The sequence below is a fragment of the Salvelinus alpinus genome, chromosome 21 (assembly GCF_045679555.1).
Source record: "Salvelinus alpinus chromosome 21, SLU_Salpinus.1, whole genome shotgun sequence".
NCBI lineage: Eukaryota > Metazoa > Chordata > Actinopteri > Salmoniformes > Salmonidae > Salvelinus > Salvelinus alpinus.
This window is the reverse complement of record NC_092106.1, coordinates 28298724-28321139: the sequence shown is the minus strand read 5'-3', so window position 1 is coordinate 28321139 and position 22416 is coordinate 28298724. Positions and strand designations below refer to the sequence as shown.

The 22416-nt window shown below is 43.7% G+C and overlaps 1 protein-coding gene across 3 annotated transcripts in view; it reads left to right on the top strand.

Annotated features, from left to right (window-relative positions):
* LOC139548172 (kinase suppressor of Ras 1-like) overlaps positions 1 to 22416 on the top strand; it is a 61747-nt gene that overhangs the window by 25585 nt on the left and 13746 nt on the right. The window contains exons 1-6 of one of the 3 annotated variants that reach the window (XM_071357639.1): positions 7208 to 7518; positions 19100 to 19247; positions 19359 to 19767; positions 19993 to 20129; positions 20371 to 20440; positions 22015 to 22098. In XM_071357639.1, the coding sequence (XP_071213740.1) occupies positions 7492 to 7518; positions 19100 to 19247; positions 19359 to 19767; positions 19993 to 20129; positions 20371 to 20440; positions 22015 to 22098 (875 nt within the window). In that variant the 5' untranslated portion in view covers positions 7208 to 7491. Of the gene's footprint in view, positions 1 to 7207; positions 7519 to 13730; positions 13883 to 19099; positions 19248 to 19358; positions 19768 to 19992; positions 20130 to 20370; positions 20441 to 22014; positions 22099 to 22416 lie in introns of those variants that run through there. The other 2 variants (XM_071357640.1, XM_071357638.1) reach the window with 2 other exon arrangements.

Genomic DNA, 22416 nt, shown 5'->3' with positions numbered 1-22416 from the left:
TGTTTTTATAGAGACAGTTTGCTCTGCCAATGGAAAATGAGCGATCACTTTTTACCATAAATGTATTCTCTCACAGACCTGCATTTAGGACTGTTGTTGTACGCTTTGGGTTCTGAGACCTACCCACCCCCAAACCCTATTGGTCTGTAGTCAACTCTTGACGTGATCCTCTCCATTCCATGTCCCAGCTCGTGTCCTTGGCCTCCAGCCATACCCCCCTCACTATACCCCGGCCTATGTTTAGGTGTTATGTGTTTTTACTTTGTACCAAAATGGCAGAATATATATGTACGTATACTGCACACCCAGCAGGTTTGTGCAGATTATGCTATTCAGGAGTTGGACACTGTCAAAAACAGAATAGGAGGATACTATTTTGTTATATACAGTATGTGTCCTGGCCCACTAGTCTATGTCTATCATGGACCAGTCTAAGCTGCTCCTATCTACCAAGCCCTCTTTGCAAACACAGCCCAGTGGGCAAAAACTAATTGAATCAACATTGTTTCCACGTAATTTCAACAAGACATTGAATGTGATGACGTTGGGAATTTCATATTTTTTCCACCAAATATTTAACATAAATTCAATAACATGCCATTTTTTGTTGATTTGGTATTTTATTAGGATCCCCATTAGCTGTTGCAAAAGCAGTAGCTACTCTTCCTGGGGTCCACACGAAACACAATACAGAATGACATAATACAGAACATCAACAGACAAGAACAGCTCAAAGACAGAACTACATAAAAACGTAGCCTATATATCAATGCATACACACAAACTATATAGGTCAAATAGGGGAGAGGTGTTGTGCCGCGAGCTGTTGCTTTATCTGTTTTTTGAAACCAGGTTTGCTGTTTATTTGAGCAATATGAGATAGAAGGAAGTAATTAGGGCTCTATATAATACTGTATACTTTCTTGAATTTGTTCTGGATTTGGGGACTGTGAAAAGACCCCTGGTGGCATGTCTGGTGGGATAAGTGTGTGTTTCAGAGCTGTGTGTAAGTTGACTATGCAAACAATTTGGCATTTTCAACACATTAATGTTTCTTATAAAAATAAGAAGTGATGATGTCAGTCTCTCCTCAACTCTTAGACAAGAGAGACTGGCATGCATAGTATTTATATCAGCCCTCTGATTACAATTAAGAGCAAAATGTGCCGCTCTGTTCTGGTCCAGCTGCAGCTTAACTAGGTCTTTCCTTGCAGCACTGGACCACATGACTGGACAACAATAGAGATTAGACAAAGCTAGAGCCTGAAGAACTTGCTTTTTGGAGTGTGGTGTCAAAAAAGCAGAGCATCTCTTTATTACGGCTAGACCTCTCTCCATCTTTACAACCATTGAATCTATATGTTTTGACCATGACAGTTTACAATCTAAAGTAATGGCAAGTAATTTAGTCTCCTCAACTTGTCCAACAGCCACACCATTCATTACCAGATTCAGCTGAGGTCTATAACTTAAGGAATGATACCAAATACAATGCTCTTAGTTTTAAAGATGTTCAGGACCAGTTTATTACTTGCCACCCATTCCAAAACAGTCTGCAACTCTTTGTTAAGGGTTTCAGTGACTTCATTAGCTGTGGTTGCTGATGTGTATATGGTTGAATCATACATGGACACACATGCTTTGTTTAATGCCTGTGGCAGGTCATTGGTAAAAATAGAAAAGAGTAGAGGGTCTTTCTTCCATCATTCTTTATATCAGTGATCTTGGCTCCATAATACAGTTTCTTCTTCTTTTTGTTGAGTTTAGTCACATAGTTTCTCAATTTGCAGTATGTAAGCCAGTCAGATGTGCGGCCAAGAACAGTGTAGCCACTTCTTTTCCCCCATCTCTTTCAACCATACAGTTTTTCAATTCCTCATCAATCCATGGAGCCTTAACAGTTCTAACAGTCCAATAATTGGAAGAAGCAATTTCATAATTTCATCAAGTGCACGTCTGGATGCTCCTCATTAATCACATCAGACCAACAAATATTTTTAACATCATCCACATAAGAGTCACAGCAAAATCTTTTGTATGATCTCTTATACACTATTTTAGGCCCAGCTGTTGGATCTTTGTCTTTCCTGGAAATTGCCACTATATTGTGATCACTTCATCCAATGGGTAAGGATACAGCTTTAGAACAAAGTTCTACAGTATTAGTAAAAATGTGATCGATACATGTGGATGATCTTGTTCCTGTAGTGTTTGTAAACACTCTGGTTGGTTGATTAATAACCTGAACCAGATTACAGGCACTGGTTACTGTAAGAAGCTTCCTCTTGAGCGAACAGCTTGATGAAAACCAGTCAATATTCAGGTCCCCAAGAAAGTAGACCTCTTTGTTTACATCGCATACATTTCATGCATTTCACACATATTATTTAGACACTGTTAGCAATTGGTGGCCTATAGCAACACCCCAAAAGAAAATGCTTTAGATGTGCCAAGTGAACCTGCAACCACTACACTTCAATAACACTAATATAAGATCTTCACTAAGCATTACAGGGATATGGCTCTGAATATATACATCAACACATTTTTCTGAGGTCTTGGCTGATTTCTTTTGATTTTCCCATGATGTCAAGCAAAGAGGCACTGAGTTCGAAGGTAGGCCTTGAAATACATCCACAGATACACCTCCAATTGACTCAAATGATGTCAATTAGCCTATCAGAAGCTTCTAAAGCCATTTTCCAAGCTGTTTAAAGGCACAGTCAACTTAGTGTATGTAAACTTCTGACCCACTGGAATTGTGATACAGTGAATTATAAGTGAAATAATCTGTTTGTAAACAATTGATGGAAAAATTACTTGTGTCATGCACAAAGTAGATGTCCTAACCGACTTACCAAAACTATAGTTTGCTAACAAGAAATTTGTGGAGTGGTTGAAAAACAAACAAGTTTTAATGGCTCCAACCTAAGTGAATGTAAACTTCCGACTTCAACTGTATCTAAGTGAGTCTCAGAAATGGCTGATTTATGAATGTTTTCTCATGTTAGCAAGTTATTGATTTCATGAACCTTATTTCTAAGGCTACATATATAAATATGGGCTATTTTCAGCCCTTTCCTGGGTAGATTATCAGAGATAGACATAATATTGAAAAGAGCAAACAAAGCAAGAGAAAAATATATACATTCAGCAGTCCATTAATCAATTGGTGTGTGCTGCGGGTTTGAAGCTACGAACCCATAGGCTTGTCTCTCTCATCCCTTCCAGGCTTCTGGGATGGAGGGTGGACAATGAGCCTGTCATAGCGGATGTAAGCAATGTCCCCACGCGCTCTGGCAGCTTTCATGGCTGGGATCAGTTCTTCCTCTTCTGGCGCACAGCTTCAGGATAGTCCTCGTTGAGGAAGATATAGGTTCCTCTCAAGTTCTTGGCTATTTCCAGAACAGCTACTTTGTCTTTGAACCTCAGGAACTTGTTCACTATCGGCCTGGGCCTATCACCTGGGCTGGTGGAGGGTTTTCCAGTCCTGTGAGCGCGCTCCACCTCAATCTTCCTGTGGTCCATCTTCAATTTCTCAGAGATCAGTTCCCTCACTTTGTCCTAGGACTCTGTCCAGGTCTCATGTGGAGATTCTGCAATTCCGTCCACAACCATGTTGTTCCACCTTGATTGTCCCTCTGATTTATATATCATTGTTATCATGGATTCACACACAGAACTAATGTCCTCTCTCAATGACTTACAGATTGCTGTCATCTTGCCGTTCTCCTGTTTCAACTCTTTGAGCTGACCCTGGGAGAACTGCAAACTGTTCTTCAGGTCCTTGACCTCTCTGGTCAGGTCGTCCATTCTTTTATTAGTAGAATCCACAAGCATTTGGACAAAATACTTGAAGCAATTTTCTTGTTGTTGTAACAACTGCTTGTAGGTCTCTTTTTGTTCATTGGAAAGATACTTCACGTGTGATAGACACCACTGTCCTCAACGGTACTCCCGCTGGCTTTGGTCTTTGTCATGGTAGCTAGCAATGTAGGTTACACTGTTAATCCTCGCAGTTCCAGACAGGGCAGGTCACGGGGAAGATTGAAAACAACAAACAGCAGGGATCTAGGCAGCCACAAACCCGGGACAATCCGCGGTCCCAGCCACTAACCGCGTCGTGGGCTGCTTTCAAGAAAACCCTACTAGCTTGATAAGCAGCTAGCTAGCAGCTAGGCTAGCTGTGATGCCAAATAGCTCCTCTGTCAGAGTCTAGGTGATGTGGGTAAGGCGGAGTCAGGCGCAGGACACAGAGATGAGTAATAATAGTAACTTTACTCAAAAATAATCTTCCAACAAGGAGAACGAAAATCCAGAATCACAATAAACGAGACAACTGACAACAATAAACACAAACAAAACCGTGATGGCTCCAGAGGGTTAAATAGGGAAATAATTAAAACATAATGGGAACCAGGTGTGTACAATACAGACAAAACAAATGGAAAAAGAAAGAAAGCCGGTGACGTCGACCGCCGAACGCCGCCCGAACAAGGAGAGGCACCAACTTTGGCGGAAGTCGTGACATCCTCAGACCTGTCCTTGGTCGGCAGGATCACTGGAAAGAAACAAGCAGTCCCAGCAACTGATGCCAACTGCGTCGCGGGATCCAAACTAAGAAGCTAGCTACCAAGAACTTTCCAATACACTTTCAAACAACAAACTTTCCAAACAAACAAAACCAAGCTCTTCTTTGTTCCGCATTCAACAGGAAGTGACGTGAAGTTTCACGTTGAATTCACGTTAGTTGACAACTCAACCAAATGTAAATGAACACTAGACGTTGAAATTGTCTGGGCCTAGTGGGAGGCCATTTAAATGTGTAAGATCAGCCAATAGGGGGAGAAGGAGGAGTGGTATGTGTGTATGAGAGATTCTGAGAAAATTAGGGAGGGAGAGCAAGAGATAGACTAATTATGTAAATCTACAAATTATGACTGCAAGATGAGAGATTCTGCAGTGGCTTAGAGAGGCTAAGATTAAGGCTAGAGATAAACTCAGCAAAAAAAGAAATGTCCCTTTTTCAGGACCCTGTCTTTCAAAGCTAATTCGTAAAACTCCAAATAACTTCACAGATCTTGTGTGTAAAGGGTTTAAACACTGTTTCCCATGCTTATTCAATGAACCATAAATCATTAATGAACATGCACCTGTGGAACGGTCGTTAAGACACTAACAGCTTACAGACGGTAGGCAATTAAGGTCACAGTTATGAAAACTTTGGACACTAAAGAGGCCTTTCTCTGACACTGAAAAACACCAAAAGAAAGATGCCCAGGGTCCCTGCTCATCTGCGTGAACGTGCCTTAGGCATGCTGCAAGGAGCCATGAGGACTGCAGATGTGGCCAGGGCAATAAATTGCAATGTCCATACTGTGAGACATCTAAGACAGCACTACAGGGAGACAGGACGGACAGCTGCTCGTCCTCGCAGTGGCAGACCATGTGTAAAAACACCTGCACAGGATCGGTACATCCGAACATCACACCTGCGGGACAGGTACAGGATGGCAACAACAACTGCCCGAGTTACACCAGGAACGCACAATCCCTCCATCAGTGCTCAGACTGTCCGCAATAGGCTGAGAGAGGCTGGACTGAGGGCTTGTAGGCCTATTGTAAGGCAGGTCCTCATCAGACATCACCGGCAACAACGTCGCCTATGGGCACAAACCCACCGTCGCTGAACCAGACAGGACTGTCAAAAAGTGCTCTTCACTGACGAGTCGCGGCTTTGTCTCACCAAGGGGGATGGTTGGATTCGCATTTATCTTCGAAGGAATGAGCGTTACACCGAGGCCTGTACTCTGGAGCAGGATCGATTTGGAGGTAGAGAGTCCTTCATGGTCTGGTGTCACAGCATCATCGGACTGAGCTTGTTGTCATTGCAGGCAATCTCAACGCTGTGCGTTACAGGAAAGACATCCTCCTCCCTCATGTGGTACCCTTCCTGCAGGCTCTTCCTGACATGACCCTCCAGCATGACAATGCCACCAGCCGTACTGCTCGTTCTGTGCGTGATTTCCTGCAAGACAGGAATGTCAGTGGCCAGCGAAGTGGCCAGTCTGCCATGGCCAGCGAAGAGCTCAGATCTCAATCCCATTGAGCACGTCTGGGACCTGTTGGATCGGAGGGTAAGGGCTAGGGCCATTCCCCCCAGAAATGTCAGAGAACTTGCAGGTGCCTTGGGGGAAGAGTGGGGTAACATCTCACAGCAAGAACTGGCAAATGTGGTGCAGTCCATGAGGAGGAGATGCACTGCAGTACTTAATGCAGCTGGTGGCCACACCAGATACTGACTGTTACTTTTGATCCCCCCCTTTGTTCAGGGACACATTATTCCATTTCTGTTAGTCACATGTCTGTGGAACTTGTTCAGGTTATGTCTCAGTTGTTGAATCTTGTTATGTTCATACAAATATTTACACATGATAAGTTTGCTGAAAATGAACACAGTTGACAGTGAGATGACATTTCCTTTTTTGCTGAGTTTAGTAAGAGACTGAAATAGTGACACAGAAAGAAAGAGTGGGTTCCGAGATAGAGATAGAAGGAAAGACATATAAGTAAATAAATAAAAAGACAGCATTAAAGACATAGAAGTAAAGACATAGAAATAAAGACATGGAAGTAAAGACATGGAAGTAAAGACATGGAAGTAAAGACATGGAAGTAAAGACATAGAAGTAAAGACATGGAAGTAAAGACATGGAAGTGAAGACATGGAAGTAAAGACATGGAAGTAAAGACATGGAAGTAAAGACATGGAAGTAAAGACATGGAAGTAAAGACATGGAAGTAAAGACATGGAAGTAAAGACATGGAAGTAAAGACATGGAAGTAAAGACATGGAAGTAAAGACATGGAAGTAAAGACATAGACGTAAAGAGATAAAAGGAAAGACAGAAGTAAAGACAAAGACATAAGTAAAGACATAGAAGTAAAGACATAGAAGTAAAGACATAGAAGTAAAGAGATTAAAGGAAAGAAATAAAAGGAAAGCCATAGAAGTAAAGTAGTATTGATATAGAAGAAAAGAGATTAAAGGAAATAAATAAAAGGAAAGACAGAAGTAAAGAGATAGAAGTAAAGAAATAAAAGGAAAGGCATAGAAGGAAAGAGATAAAATGAAAGAGATATAGAGTTAGTAGATAGGTTGTAGTGTTTTCATTGCCCCATGCCAGCTACAGTACACCCCATATTCCCCCCCCCCCCGCTACGCTATTTATACACACGGTCCTGCCTCCCCACATACCACACACACGCACACGCACACACACACACATGGACGTAAGCACTCTCTCACACACGCATGGACATGAGTGCTCTCACACACACAGACACGTAACACTGGACAGCGTAGGATCGCCGATACAGACTACGAGACAGGAACTTACGTGGCTGAACTTGCAGGTCCTGGATTCAACAGGTGGACTTATAGGGAAAGGCAGACAGAGATAGTAGGATCAGACCAGTGAAGAGCAGCACATGTGGTGCTGTGTCCGGGACACTGAGGTAGGCTAATGTTGCGTCTCATTGAAAATAACATTATTCTCCGCTCACAGCAAGAGAGCATGTGGATGTATGTTGTTATGCAAAGGATTGACAACATTATTTTGTCCCCAAAAATGTGTTGAGTCCATGAATGCAAATGTGTATTCTTGCAGAACAACAATGTTTTGACTGTTCCTGTAAGTCTGCCGACCTGTTTTAATTGAATAGGTTAGAATACAAGCCATTCTCTACTTTAGCATCTGTGTGGACCATACTACCACAGCTCCTAAAATGCGATTGTCAATTCACTCCATAAAGTCTTTCCCTCCCTATGAAAGTGTCCTGGCAACAATGGCCATTCATTTAGCCAGGGCTCCTTTCCATTCGCTATATGACTCACAGTGCAGGAATGTATTCACCCATGCCTCATCACACTAAAAGTGGCACCAGTCGGCTGACAGTCTGTTGGGTACATTTGGGATCCGATGTGCTAAAAGAGCTAGCCTGGTCCCATATCTGTTTTGTTTTGGGTGATCTCGCACTCCGAGGCCGACGTGAGAAGGGTCTTTAATCAGGTCAACACCAACAAGGCCGCAGGCCCTGACGGTATTCCAGGGCGCGTTCTCAGAGCATGTGCAGAACAGCTGGCAGGCATATTCAGTCATTTTCAACCTGTCCCTGTCCCAGTCTGTAATCCCCACATGTTTTAAGATGACCACAATCATCCCTGTTCCTAAGAATTCCAAGGCTTCATGCAACAATGATTACTGCCCTGTAGCACTCACTTCTGTAATAATGAAGTGCTTCGAGAGGCTGGTTATAGCACACATTAACTCCACCATCTCAGCCACCCTAGACCCACTCCAATTTGCATACCGCCACAACAGATCCATTGCTATCCACACTGCCCTCACCCACCTAGTTAAGAAAAATACCTATGTGAGAATGCTGTTCATTGACTACAGCTCAGTGATCAACACGATTATCCCCTCCAAGCTTGTCACCAAGCTTAGGACTCTGGGTCTGAACACCTCCCTCTGCAACTGGATCCTGGACTTCCTGACGGGCCGACCCCAGGTGGTGAGGGTAGGCAACATCACCTTCACCACGCTGACCCTTAACACAGGGGCCCACAGGTGGGGGGTGGGGTGTTTAGTCCCCTGCTGTACTCCCTGTTCACCCACGACTTTGTGGCCACGCTCGTCTCCAACACCATTATCAAGTTGGCTGATGACACGACGGTGGTAGGCCTAATAACCGGCGATGATGAGTCAGCCTACAGGGAGGAGGTCAGTGACCTGGCAGTGTGGTCAGCAAGACCAAGAAGCTGATCGTGGACTACAGGAAACGGGGAGGGGGGGGCGAGCACGCCCCCATCCACATTGACGTGGTGGCAGTGGAGAAGGTAGACTCCTCGGTGCCAAATCCCTAAAAACTTAAAATGGTCCAAACACACATGCACAGTCGTGAAGAAGGCGCGACAGTGCCTCTTCACCCTCAGGAGGTTGAAAAGTTTGGCATCAAAGTCCTAAACGATATCATAACCGCCATCAATAAAAGACAGTACTGGCTTTCGACTCTGTCAATCAGCGCATTCTTATCGGCAGACCCAATAGCCTTGTCTTCTCAAATGACTGCCTCGCCTGGTTCACCAACTACTTCTCAGATAGAGTTCAGTGTGTCAAATCGGAGGGCATGTTGTCCGGACCTCTGGCAGTCTCTATGGGGGTGCCACAGGGTTCAATTCTCGGGACGACTCTTTTCACTGAATATATCAATGATGTCGCTCTTGTTGCTGGAGATTCTCTGATCCACCTCTACGCAGGCGACACCATTCTGTATACATCTGGCCCTTCTTTGGACACTGTGTTAATAAACCTCCAAACGAGCTTCAATGCCATACAACACTCCTCCTGTGGCCTCCAACTGCTTTTAAATGCTAGTAAAACTAAATGCATGCTCTTCAACTGATTGCTGCCCGCACCCTCCCGCCTGCCTGACTAGCATCACTACTCTGGACAGTTCTGACTTAGAATATGTGGACAACTACAAATACTTAGGTGTCTGGTTAGATTGTAAACTCTCCTTCCAGACTCACATTAAGCATCTCCAATCCAAAATTAAATCTAGAATCGGCTTCCTATTTCACAACAAAGCCTCCTTCACTCATGCTGCCAAACATACCCTCGTAAAACTGACCATCCTACCGATCCTTGACTTCGGCGATGTCATTTACAAAATAGCCTCCAACAGTCTACTTAGCAAACTGGATGTAGTCTATCACAGTGCCATCCGTTTTGTCACCAAAGCCCCATATACTGCCCACCACTGCAACCTGTATGTTCTCGTTGACTGGTCCTCGCTACATATTCGTTGCCAAACCCTCTGGCTCCAGGTCATCTATAAGTCTTTGCTAGGTAAAGCCCCGACTTATCTCAGCTCATTGGTTACCATAGCAACACCCTCCCGTAGCACGCGCTCCAGCAGGTATATTTCACTGGTCATCCCCAAAGCCAACACTTCCTTTGGCCGCCTTTCCTTCCAGTTCTCTGCTGCCAATGACTGGAACGAATTGCAAAAATCACTGAAGCTGGAGTCTTATATCTCCCTCTCTAACTTTAAGCGTCAGCTGTCTGAGCAGCTTACCGATCACTGTACCTGTACACAGCCAATCTGTAAATAGCACACCCAACTACCTCATCCCCATATTGTTATTTATCTTCTTACTCTTTTGCACCCCAGTATCTCTACTTGCACATCATCATCTGCACATCTATCACTCCAGTGTTTATGCTAAATTGTAATTATTTCACCTCTAGGGAGGAAAGGCAATAAATAGACCTTAATCTTCTACATTTACACACACTGTACATTGATGTTTCTATTGTGTTATTGACTGCATGTTTGTTTATGTGTAACTCTGTGTTGTTGGTTTTGTCGCACTGCTTTCCTTTATCTTGGTCAGTTCGCAGTTGTAAATGAGAACTTGTTCTCAACTGGCCTACCTGGTTAAATAAAGGTGAAATAAATAAAACATACTGACTCTACACACCTGCACACCCACTCACATGCAAGCTGCTGCTACTCTGTTTATCTTATATCCTGTTGCCTAGTCACCTTACCCCAAAACATATCTATCGATCCAGTATCCCTGCACATTGTAAATATGGTACTGGAACTGACTTTTTAAATATTTCCTGTATATAGTATGCTTACTTACTTACTTTATTGTGTATTTCATATAGCTTATTCTTATTTCTCATGTGTTTTGTTCTAGTGATCCATTTTTGTTGATTATTGCATTGTTGGGCTTTGCGTTTTTAAGAAAAGCATTTCACTATACTTGTGAATGTGATATTAAAATTTGAAACTTGTCTTGCCAAGTCCTGGTGGTGATAATGACCATAGCAGTTAGGAAGACAGCACAAACAGATCTCAGGCTATAAAAGATCTCAGATAATGAGCGCTCTTCTCCCAGCCCTCAGCCATTGTAAACCTTGGGAGATTTGAGAGAGAGGGAGGCTTTGTCCCCAGCTCAGCGCTGCCTGTGTTTACACAGGAAGAGGTGAGGAATGGCCCTCAGGGCAGAGCCCAGATCAGGCGTGCCTCTTTGCCACATTTGCATGACTGGACAGTTTAGGAAAATGTATGAAGAGGCAATGATAACCAGGGGGAAAGAGTTGTGTTTAGTTAGCATGGCTCCACTTTTTGTTCCAATCAACAAATATCATATTTTTTCCATTTGTTCCTGATATTTACTCATTTACTTGTATATAGCTACCTAAAACACTTGGGACTTGCTTGTGTAAAACTTCAACTAATGGGGGATGTCAGTATGTGTTAAGGATGATTTGGTGTCAACATGGGACCAGACTGAATCAACACATGTATGAAGAACCAGGGGTTAGTTAGTGTAATCTCAGGTCAGCTGTGGTAACAGGGAACACATAGAAGTATGTCTCCCAAGGAAGAGAGGAAAGAGGTCGGTCAGAGCAGAAAAAGTACAAAGGACCTCAACAAAACGTCTGTTTCCTGTGCCCTTGTGGAAGATACAGTTGAAGTTGGAAGTTTACATACACTTAGGTTGGAGTCATTAAAACTCGTTTTTCAACCACTCCACACATTTCTTGTTAACAAACTATAGTTTTGGCAAGTCGGTTAGAACATCTACTTTGTGCATGACACAAGTAATTTTCCCAACAATTGTTTACAGACAGATTATTTCACTTATAATTCACTGTATCACAATTCCAGTGGGTCAGAAGTTTACATACACTAAGTTGACTGTGCCTTTAAACAGCTTGGAAAATTCCAGAAAATGATGTCATGGCTTTAGAAGCTTCTGATAGGCTAATTGACATCATTTCAGTCAATTGGAGGTGTACCTGTGGATGTATTTCAAGGCCTACCTTCAAACTCAGTGCCTCTTTGCTTGACATCATGGGAAAATCAAAAGAAATCAGCCAAGACCTCAGAAAAACCATTGTAGACCTCCACAAGTCTGGTTCATCCTTGGGAGCAATTTCCAAACGCCTGAAGGTACCACGTTCATCTGTACAAACAATAGCACACAATTATAAACACCATGGGACCATGCAGCCGTCATACCGCTCAGGAAGGAGATGCGTTCTGTCTCCTAGAGATGAATGTACTTTGGTGCGAAAAGTGCAAATCAATCCCAGAACAACAGCAAAGGACCTTGTGAAGATGCTGGAGGAAACAGGTACAAAAGTATCTATATCCACAGTAAAACGAGTCCTATATCGACATAACCTGAAAGGCTGCTCGGCAAGGAAGAAGCCACTGCTCCAAAATCGCCATAAAAAAGCCAGACTACGGCTTGCAAATGTACATGGGGACAAAGATCGTACTTTTTGGAGAAATGTCCTCTGGTCTGATGAAACAAAAATAGAACTGTTTGGCCACTAAGACCATTGTTATGTTTGGAGGAAATAGGGGGAGGCTTGCAAGCCGAAAAACACCATCCCAACCGTGAAGCACGGGGGGGCAGCATCGTGTTGTGGGATTGTTTTGCTGCAGGAGTGCACTTTACAAAATAGATGGCATCATGAGGAGGAAAATTATGTGGATATATTGAAGCATCATCTCAAGACATCAGTCAGGAAGTTAAAGCTTGGTCGCAAATGGCTCTTACAAATGGACAATGACCACAAGCATACTTCCAAAGTTGTGGCAAAATGGCTTAAGGACAACAAAGTCAAGGTATTGGAGTGGCCATCACAAAGCCTTGACCTCAATCCTATAGAAAATTTGTGGGCAGAACTGAAAAAATGTGTGCGAGCAAGGAGGCCTACAAACCTGACTCAGTTACACCAGTTACACCAATTTAAAGGCAATGCTACCAAATACTAATTGAGTGTATGTAAACTTCTGATCCACTGGGAATGTGATGAAAGAAATAAAAGCTGAAATAAATCATTCTCTCTACTATTATTCTGACATTTCACATTCTTAAAATAAAGTGGTGATCCTAACTGACCTAAGACAGGGAATTTTTACTCTGATTAAATGTCAGGAATTGTGAAAATCTGAGTTTAAATGTATTTGGCTAAGGTGTATGTAAACTTCCGACTTCAATTGTATATCCCCTACCTACCCCCCCCCCCCCCTCTTTCTCTCTCTTTCTCTCTCTCTCTCTTCCATAATTCTTTCTCACTATCCCTGGTTCTCTTGTCTTAAGGCCAGCCTTAGTCTTATCTGGAGCGTCCAGGATGATGGCCTGTTGAAAAATGCTAGTGTTCATAGGAAGTGGAGGCAGTCTTCTGAGATTGGGTGGCAAAGCCCTGATTAGTTATGGTTCTCTCCTTGTCTTCATGGTCCTGTCTGGAGGACTTCCTGAGCCATCCGAGACTGAGTGAGATATATGAATCAACCCCATCACGTAGTCTCTATGGCTGTTAGACTTGAGGTCACGGGCTGCGTTCTGTCTTTATCTGTTGAGATTCTCTAATACTGTTTCTAGCAGTCTCCCATTCTACTACGGCTGCTTTCTGGGGTTACTAGGGCCACTGTGTTTGGCGGCTTGCTGTTGTGTTTGGCTACTCTGTAGGGCTTCCCTATTATGCCTAGCATGGAGATGTTCTGTTAGGCCCAATGCCTGATGCACCGCTTTGGCATGCCAGAAGCAGGAAGACAGACAGGCTGGCTATCTGGCAGAGCCTGCTTGGAAAGAAAAGAGAGCGACAGAGAAGGAGGGAGGTACTGAGAGAGTGAGCGAGAGAAAAAAAAACAGTGAGTGTGAGACTGCGCCCAGGAGAGGAGTTGAGATCTCACAGTGTTTTTGACAGTGGTTTGGAGCACTAGGGATATCACTGGGACATTAGAGAAGAGGCTACAACACAACAGGGTCCATAAGGAGCACATGGTACGTACTATAGGAAAGCTTTTGAACAATCTACTGAAGGAAAACCTTTTGTATAGCATAGCAACATGTTTTTTTTTTACCAGGTGTTTCCTGTTAGCCAGAGGTGTCTTGCTAGAGAGTGCTGATAGACTGTAGCTCTGTGTAGACTAAATAAGTTATTAGCTGATAATACTGTGTTAGTACACAAGACATGGGATTTAGTAGCACAGAGAAGATTACTGTTGTTGAGTCTGGCCTCTTTTAATTGGAGGATTTAAGAGGCGGTTGTTCTGTTTAGTTTGTTGACGTTAACAGGTTTTAGTATGCTCCCGTCTGTGTGTATTTGTTTGTGTTTGTGTGTGAGTGTGTGTGTGTGTGTCTGTGTGTGTGTTTGTGTGTTCATGTGTGTTCCTTGCGAAGTTTATTTTTCTTTGTTTAGTATTTAATTTCACTCCAGATACGAACTTATACATACGAACAACAACTTACAGACACACACAAACAATGACAACATCTCATCTGCCCAGACCCGCATGCTCACACCCCCATCTCTAGTGCCTGCATTACTGTTTGCCACTTGGCCTTAAATTGTATCAATTTGTTTTTCCTCGGTTTCCCATGCTATTTCAATAATAAATAATTAGATTTTTCCGTTGTGTTAATAATGGCGGATTGATTGATTTCTACTTTTTTAGTATAAATTTTTTCAAGATGAGTGATGAGAAGAGAATCACCCAGCCAATTGGGTATCTCACTACACCCCCATAAGTTTCTACGTATTCCAGTAGCTTCCAGTAGCTAGGCTGATTAGTGTGTTCACCTCCTGGCTCACGTGTATGTTCTGTGTGTCTGGGTGAGTGTGTTTCTTTGATGATTTATAGAAGGGGGCTTGTGTTGGGTGTTATTAAATCCTTAAGAGTCTATTGACCCACCGGTGCGTTAATCTAAGTAACATAATAAAAAAATCCCCATCAAAATCCGGCAGTTTAAGCTAGAGATATCAATTTCTTTTGCATGAGCTGCGTCTCAATCCGCCGCATCCGCCTATGTCGGCCTTCCGCAACTGAAATGGAAGGTGGCCGAGCTACAGCGGTGTTTGTCAGACCATGAGACATCCTGAAAATCGGTCTTCTCACAAAACGTCTGTAGAGTCCGAACGGTTAGGCCTACACTCTATGGAAAGATGGTGTTCTCCATTTTGCTCTACTACCCCCACAAGTGTCACAGACTCGTCTGAAGGTAACACATACAAATGAATGGAAGTATGGACGTAGTTTTGTGCCAACATAAAATAAGGGGTTAAATATGTGTAGAAAAAATATATATACTATATTTCCTAAGCTTTCTTACTGTATACCTCCTCGATATATGACAGACACGTCAGAACCTTATTACTTATGATTGATTTTTGGACTGTCTTTTTTGCCATTTATGAATGTATTATTGAATGCGTTTCTATGGGCTATAGTAGTAAAAGTCTTCAACTTTTAGAGGTTTAATGGGTGCAGGTAGCACACGGATGAGATAAGTGGTTTGTGTGTGTGGTCATGGGCTGTGTGGTATGGGGCGGTTTGTGGTAAGGGACCGTTTAGTTGAGCTGTTTTTGTCGACCTCTCTCTCTCTCTCTGGTTCTGTGTAGTCAGTCATCTGTTCTATCATTATTAGGTTACGTCAACACCAAACACAGCCAGTCATAGCATGCCCAGAAAGGCTGACACCCAGGCAACGGTATGTGTCAGCCTTTTCATACGCTTTCAGTTCTGGCCTGCCCCACACACAGTATCATAACCCACAGCACACAGTATGTATGTGTGTGTGTGTGTGTGTGTGTGTGTGTGTGTGTGTGTGTGTGTGTGTGTGTGTGTGTGTGTGTGTGTGTGTGTGTGTGTGTGTGTGTGTGTGTGTGTGTGTGTGTGTGTGTGTGTGTGTGTGTGTCTCTCTCTCTCTCACACACACACACACACACCTGCTATGTGTGGTCTGCGGGCACAGGGTGCGTGTGTACATTCAACAGATGAGTTGGACAGGTTCTACTGACATGACAGTGCAGTTGGTTGAGATTGTGTCATATAGCCCTAAGATAAAGTCTAAAGGTACCTTCAAGCAAAACCATATCCCCATTAGACACCTTGCTTCCTGGTGAATTTCCAGCTCAGCTTGTCTTTTGTTGTGGGTAACAAGTCTGTCTGCTGATAAGAAGAAAGTGACTCCCTGGAGAAACAAATCATTCTATGGAGGGGTTGAGTTCCATGGTAGACCATTGCACCTCAATACACATCAAGTGCCACAGTGCTTATTGAAGAAGTAATAACTTAGCAATAGGCATGACGGGCAAAGAAGTTATCAGGTTTTAATGGGGAGGTTCCAGCCAGGGGCTCTGTATCCTGGGACTCTCCTCTCGCCATCTGCCTAGATACAGATACTGATAAAGAACAGTAGCCCTGGTCTGGCCCGCTGCCACCCACTCCACCCTCCCTTTGATCCTGCTACTACTGGAATAAGTGGGCACTTATCTAAGCCTCTGGTCCCAACCATGTCCCTTACACAAATACCTTGTTGTTATTAATCTGTACATAAAAGTGATTAAGTTCTATAACACTAATGATACAAGCTGTTGAATTGACCTACTTCTGCCACGTGTGCATGCATTCACACACACACACCCATGCACACACACACACCCATGCACACACACACACACACACCCATGCACACACACACCCATGCACACACACCCATGCACACACACACCCATGCACACACACACCCATGCACACACACACACACCCATGCACACAAGCACCCATGCACACACACACCCATGCACACACACACACCCATGCACACACACACCCATGCACACACACACACACACACACACACACACACACACACACACACACACACACACACACACACACACACACACACACACACACACACACACACACACACACACACACACACACACACACACACACATACACACACACACTACACTACACTACACTATACTATACTATACTATACTATACTATACTATACTACACTACACTACACTATCTGTCAATATGATAGCAAAAGGCTGGCTGGCTGGGTGGTTGGTTGGGTTCCTTCAGGGCCCACACACAGCCTGTACCAATCCTGCTAGTTTATTTCTGACACACACACACACACACACACACACATACACACACACACTACACTACACTACACTACACTACACTATACTATACTATACTATACTATACTACACTACACTACACTATCTGTCAATATGATAGCAAAAGGCTGGCTGGCTGGGTGGTTGGTTGGGTTCCTTCAGGGCCCACACACAGCCTGTACCAATCCTGCTAGTTTATTTCTGTCAAGCAAAACAAAAGGGTCCAAAATAACAACAACGACAGGCTAAAAATAGAACGCGGCACGTCTGTTGTCACCAGCTGCCCAACCTCCTGGGCCCTGCTGTGAAGGCCAGTGGTTCTTAGGGGGTGAGGGAGTCAGTGTGAGGGCTTGGAAAAGTGGCCTATTATTCTACAGCTGTGTAGTCTCAGTGCTTGTCTAAGCTGCTGACTCTGAATGTCAAGTGTATTGAGGTCCATTGTTTTGTGGACATAGTAACGTTATGGTCAGCTAGGTTATTGGGAATAGGCTTTATGAAGTAGAATTCTGATTTCCAGGTCTCATCATTTCAGTGACGCAGGGAAATAAAGAACTTTTTTATTTCCATGGTATTGTGAGGTACTACAGTAAAATGAACATGCCACAGTAGGAAACTAGACAAGGGCCTTTGAAGTTGACTCAAGCCCCAGTTTTCCCAAGCAGCATTGATATGACTTTAGAAACATATACCTAGTGGATCTCCAGATCGTGAATATAACTAATAGACCTAGATAATATCCAACTCCTCAGTCTCCTGCCTCCCTCACTGAGCCAAACACCACTTCATGCTTCCTTTTGTCCGTTTCCTCCATTTACCATGGAGACAATGCAGGAAGCACATGGTTGCCAGGCGATTAAGCCTCCATCCCAGAAACCTCCCTCCCCCGCCACTCTGGTTAGTACGGTCCACTGGGCTGAGGACTGTCGCCGGGGAGACCAGAGGTGTGAGAATTCATTCCAGGGAAACAATGGGGGATGTTGGTGGTATATGGGTTGGTATAAGCCTTCTTTTCATGGCTTGCCAGTAGATTCCAGAATTCACCAGTCCAGCACTGGGGTACCTCATCTCAGAAACCTCTGAGTGAACTAAAGTGAACAAAAATATAAACACAAAATGTGACAATTTCAAATATTTTACTGAGTTACAGTTCATATGAGGAAATCAGTCAATTGAAATAAATTCCTGAGGCCCTAATCTATGGATTTTACATGACTGCCAAATTTTCTAAAACAATGTTGGAGATGGCTTATGGTAGAGAAATTAACATTAAATTATCTGGCAACAGCTCTGGTGGACATTCCTGCAGTCAGCATGCCAATTGCATGCTCCCTCAAAACTCGAGACATCTGTGGCATTGTGTTGTGTGACAAAACTGCACATTTTAGAATGGTCTTTTATTTTCCCCATTGTGCACCTGTGCAAACATCATGCTGTTCAGCTTCTTGATATACCACACCTGTCAGGTGGATGGATTATCTTGGCAAAGGAGAAATGCTCACTAACAGGGATGTAAACAAATTTGTGCACAACATTTTGGAGAAATAAGCTTTTTGTGCATATGGAACACTTCTGGGATCTTTTATTTCAGCTCATGAAACATGGGACAAACACTTTACATGTTGTGTTTTTATTTTTGTTCAATGTAACTATCCCTTTAAGGATAGTGTTTTTCATTGGATTTGAAATAGCCACCAAGTAACATTCTAGAGTGACCAAATGTCACATCTTACACATTGTCCCCCACTCCCTGCCTGCCTTGGAGTGACACAGGGTTGACGCAGTCCTGTCTGAAGGTTGGGTTGATAGTGTGTTACAGCACATCTGTGTAGAATGTCATAGCAACTTGTCTGGGACAACCACACACACACATTGCCCACGTCTCTCTCTCTCTCTCTCTCTCTCTCTCTCTCTCTCTCTCTCTCTCTCTCTCTCTCTCTCTCTCTCTCCCCTTTCTATTTACTTCATCTCTGGCACACATACCTCCCTGCCTAAGTCTTCTACCCATCTGTTTCAGGTCTCCTTCCATCCTTTCTCATTCTCATCCGCTCTTCATCTCTCTCTCTCTCTCTGTCTAGGCTGTACCAGTGAAGCTGTCCCTGGATGCTTTGCTGCAGATGTCCAGTTGTCAGGTGCAGGACACCATGAGACGGCTGGGCTCCAACCCAGAGGAGTGTTCTCGACTCACCGTTGCCCTCTCCTGCCTGAAGAATGCCACTGAGACAGGTCAGTCACACCGTTATGGTATTTTTCTGCCATTAATAACAGTGCTTATTGATGCTGTGTGCTCTGTAGTTTAGTACTATTTGTAACTCTAACCTCTGACCTCTGTTTTAGGTGGGGACATCAGGGAAGACACAGGAACCTTGCTATCAGAGTCGCCCCACCGTGACAGTAACACATTACCTCCTCCGGACCGTCGCCCCTCCACCCCCGCCACACTACCCCGTGGCTCCATCCTCAGTCCGCATACCCACGCCCGTTCTGTCTCTGTGACTGTCGTACCCTGTGTGGACGATAAGGGGCATCAAGTCTACACAGGCGACATGACGGACACTTTCCCCTCCTCGCCGCTGCTCCTCTCCAATTTCCCTCCCTCCAAGAGACGCACCAAGCACCCCCCACCCGCGCCCCCACCCCCCTCCCGAATGCTGCTGCATCTCCCCTTCAACATCACCCTCACACGCAGCAAGAGCCACGAGTCACAGCTGGCCAATCGCATAGAAGAGCCAGTGCCCAACAACAAGTGGGTGTTTCTCTATTCTGTCTTCTGAAATTAATTAAGGCAGCCATTTTGCTTTTTTCCTTTGTTGACTGAACTAGCTATTTTGTGTTTTCTCTGTTGAATATGAGTGGCCATTTTCATCGCAAGTGTGGGTGTTTGAGTCAAAACCTATGGAATGAGTTGGTTTCTGTGTGAATGATGTGTCTGTTCTCTGAGTGACCCACACAGCTAGCCCTCTCTCTGCAGGAGGGGGAAGAAGAACAAGCTGCTCCTGAACGTGCACATCAATAGTAGCAGTGGGAACGGGTGTGAAGACTCCGCCCACACCCCTGGTCCGGCCACCACCCCCTACACCCTCCCAGGCACCCCCACGCTGCTCGAACGTGAGTACTGCTGCCCCAGTGGAACCTGGGAACTCTGCCTTTCTGCGTTTCCCTCTCTCTCTTTTCCTCCCTTTCTGTTTGCCTCATACTCGATTAGAACTCCATTACTTTTCTCCTGTCTTTCTTTCTCCCACTCTTTTTTTCTCTCTCTCTCTTCCCCCGCCTCCCTCTTGTTATCTCCTGTCCTCTGTTCCCCTTTCTGTCTAGCTCCTCTCACACTCCCTCTCTCATTTCCTTCCAGATAACCTGGCATTGCACCGGGGGTCTCCACAGATAATGAGGAGAGATATCGGCCTCTCTGTAACACACAGGTAGGACACATCATCACCATACTTACGTATCTATTGTCTATTGTTGGCCACAACTTTGGAAGTATTCTTGGGGTCATTGTCCATTTGGAAGACCCATTTGCGACCAAGCTTTAACTTCCTGACTGATGTCTTGAGATGTTGCTTCAATATATCCACATAATTATCCTCCTCATGATGCCATCTATTTTGTGAAGTGCACCAGTCCCTCTTGCAGCAAAGCACCCCCACAACATGATGCTGCCACCCCCATGCTTCAAGGTTGGGATGGTGTTCTTTGGCTTGCAAGCCTCCCCCTTTTTCCTCCAATCATAACGATGGTCATTATGGCCAAAAAGTTATATTTTTGTTTCATCAGACCAGAGGACATTTCTCCAAAAAGTACGATCTTTGTCCCCATGTGCAGTTGCAAACCGTAGTCTGGCTTTTTTTATGGCGGTTTTGGAGCAGTGGCTTCTTCCTTGCCGAGCGGCCTTTCAGGTTATGTCAATATAGGACTTGTTTTACTGTAGATATAGATACTTTTGTACCTGTTTCCTCCAGCATCTTCACAAGGTCCTTTGCTGTTGTTCTGGGATTGATTTGCACTTTTCGCACCAAAGTACGTTCATCTCTAGGAGACAGAACACGTCTCCTTCCCGAGTGGTATGATGGCTGCGTGGTCCCATGGTGTTTATACTTGCGTGCTATTGTTTGTACAGATGAACGTGGTACCTTCAGAAATTTAGAAATTGCTCCCAATGATGAACCAGACTTGTGGAGGTCTACAATAATTTTTCTGAGGTCTTGGCTCATTTCTTTTGATTTTCCCATGATATCAAGTAAAGAGGCACTGAGTTTGAAGGTAGGCCTTGAACTACATCCACAGGTACACCTCCAATTGACTCAAATGATGTCAATTAGCCTATCAGAAGCTTCTAAAGCCATGACATAATTCTCTGGAATTTTCCAAGCTGTTTAAAGGCACAGTCAACTTAGTGTATGTAAATTTCTGACCCACTGGAATTGTGATACAGTGAATTATAAGTGAAATAATCTGTCTGTAAACAATTGTTGGAAAAATTACTTGTGTTATGCACACAGTAGATGTTCTAACCGACTTACCAAAACTATAGTTTGCTAACAAGAAATTTGTGGAGTGGTTGAAAAACAAGTTTTAATGACTCCAACCTAAGTGTATGTAAACTTCCGACTTCAACTGTATGGTGATGGGATTTGTGAAAAAAAACACATTCCTGGTTTTTAGCTCAGCTTCCTAGCTTGGCACAGACCCCAAACATTTCTTGCATTGGTCTGGTGAGAATGGCGCCTCAAGAATCTGAGAATTTGAGTTATGCAGACACTCAGTCAGACCAGTGTTTATCTGACTGGAAAGTGTGTATTTATTCATTTTGATCTTGCGTAAAAGTTTGGGGAAAAGAGATAACAGATTCCAATGAAAACCATTTGGGATCTGGCAGAATTACACCACATAAACTTCTCTGGAACAGTTTGTTCACTACTCAGTGTACAACTCCAACATTAGAAGTTGTGATATAAGTGAAATATATTAATATTTTGCTTCTCTCTCTCCTAAGGTTTTCAACCAAATCCTGGCTCTCACAGACATGCCAGGTGTGTCATAAGAACATGATGTTTGGTGTTAAGTGCAAACACTGCAAGTAAGAAGAAGCCTTCTATACAGTGCATTCAGAAAGTATTCAGACCCGATGACTTTTTCCACATTTTGTTATGTTACAGCCTTATTCTAAAATTGATTACATTAAATGTTTTCCTCATCAATCTACACACAATACCCCATAATGACAAAGCGAAAACAGGTTTTTAGAAATGTTTTCAAATTTTTTAAATCAATTCAGACCCTTTGCTATGAGACTCAAAATTTAGCTCAGGTGCATCCTGTTTCCATTGATCATCCTTGAAATGTTTCTACAACTTGATTGGAGTCCACCTGTGGTGAATTCAATTGATTGGACATG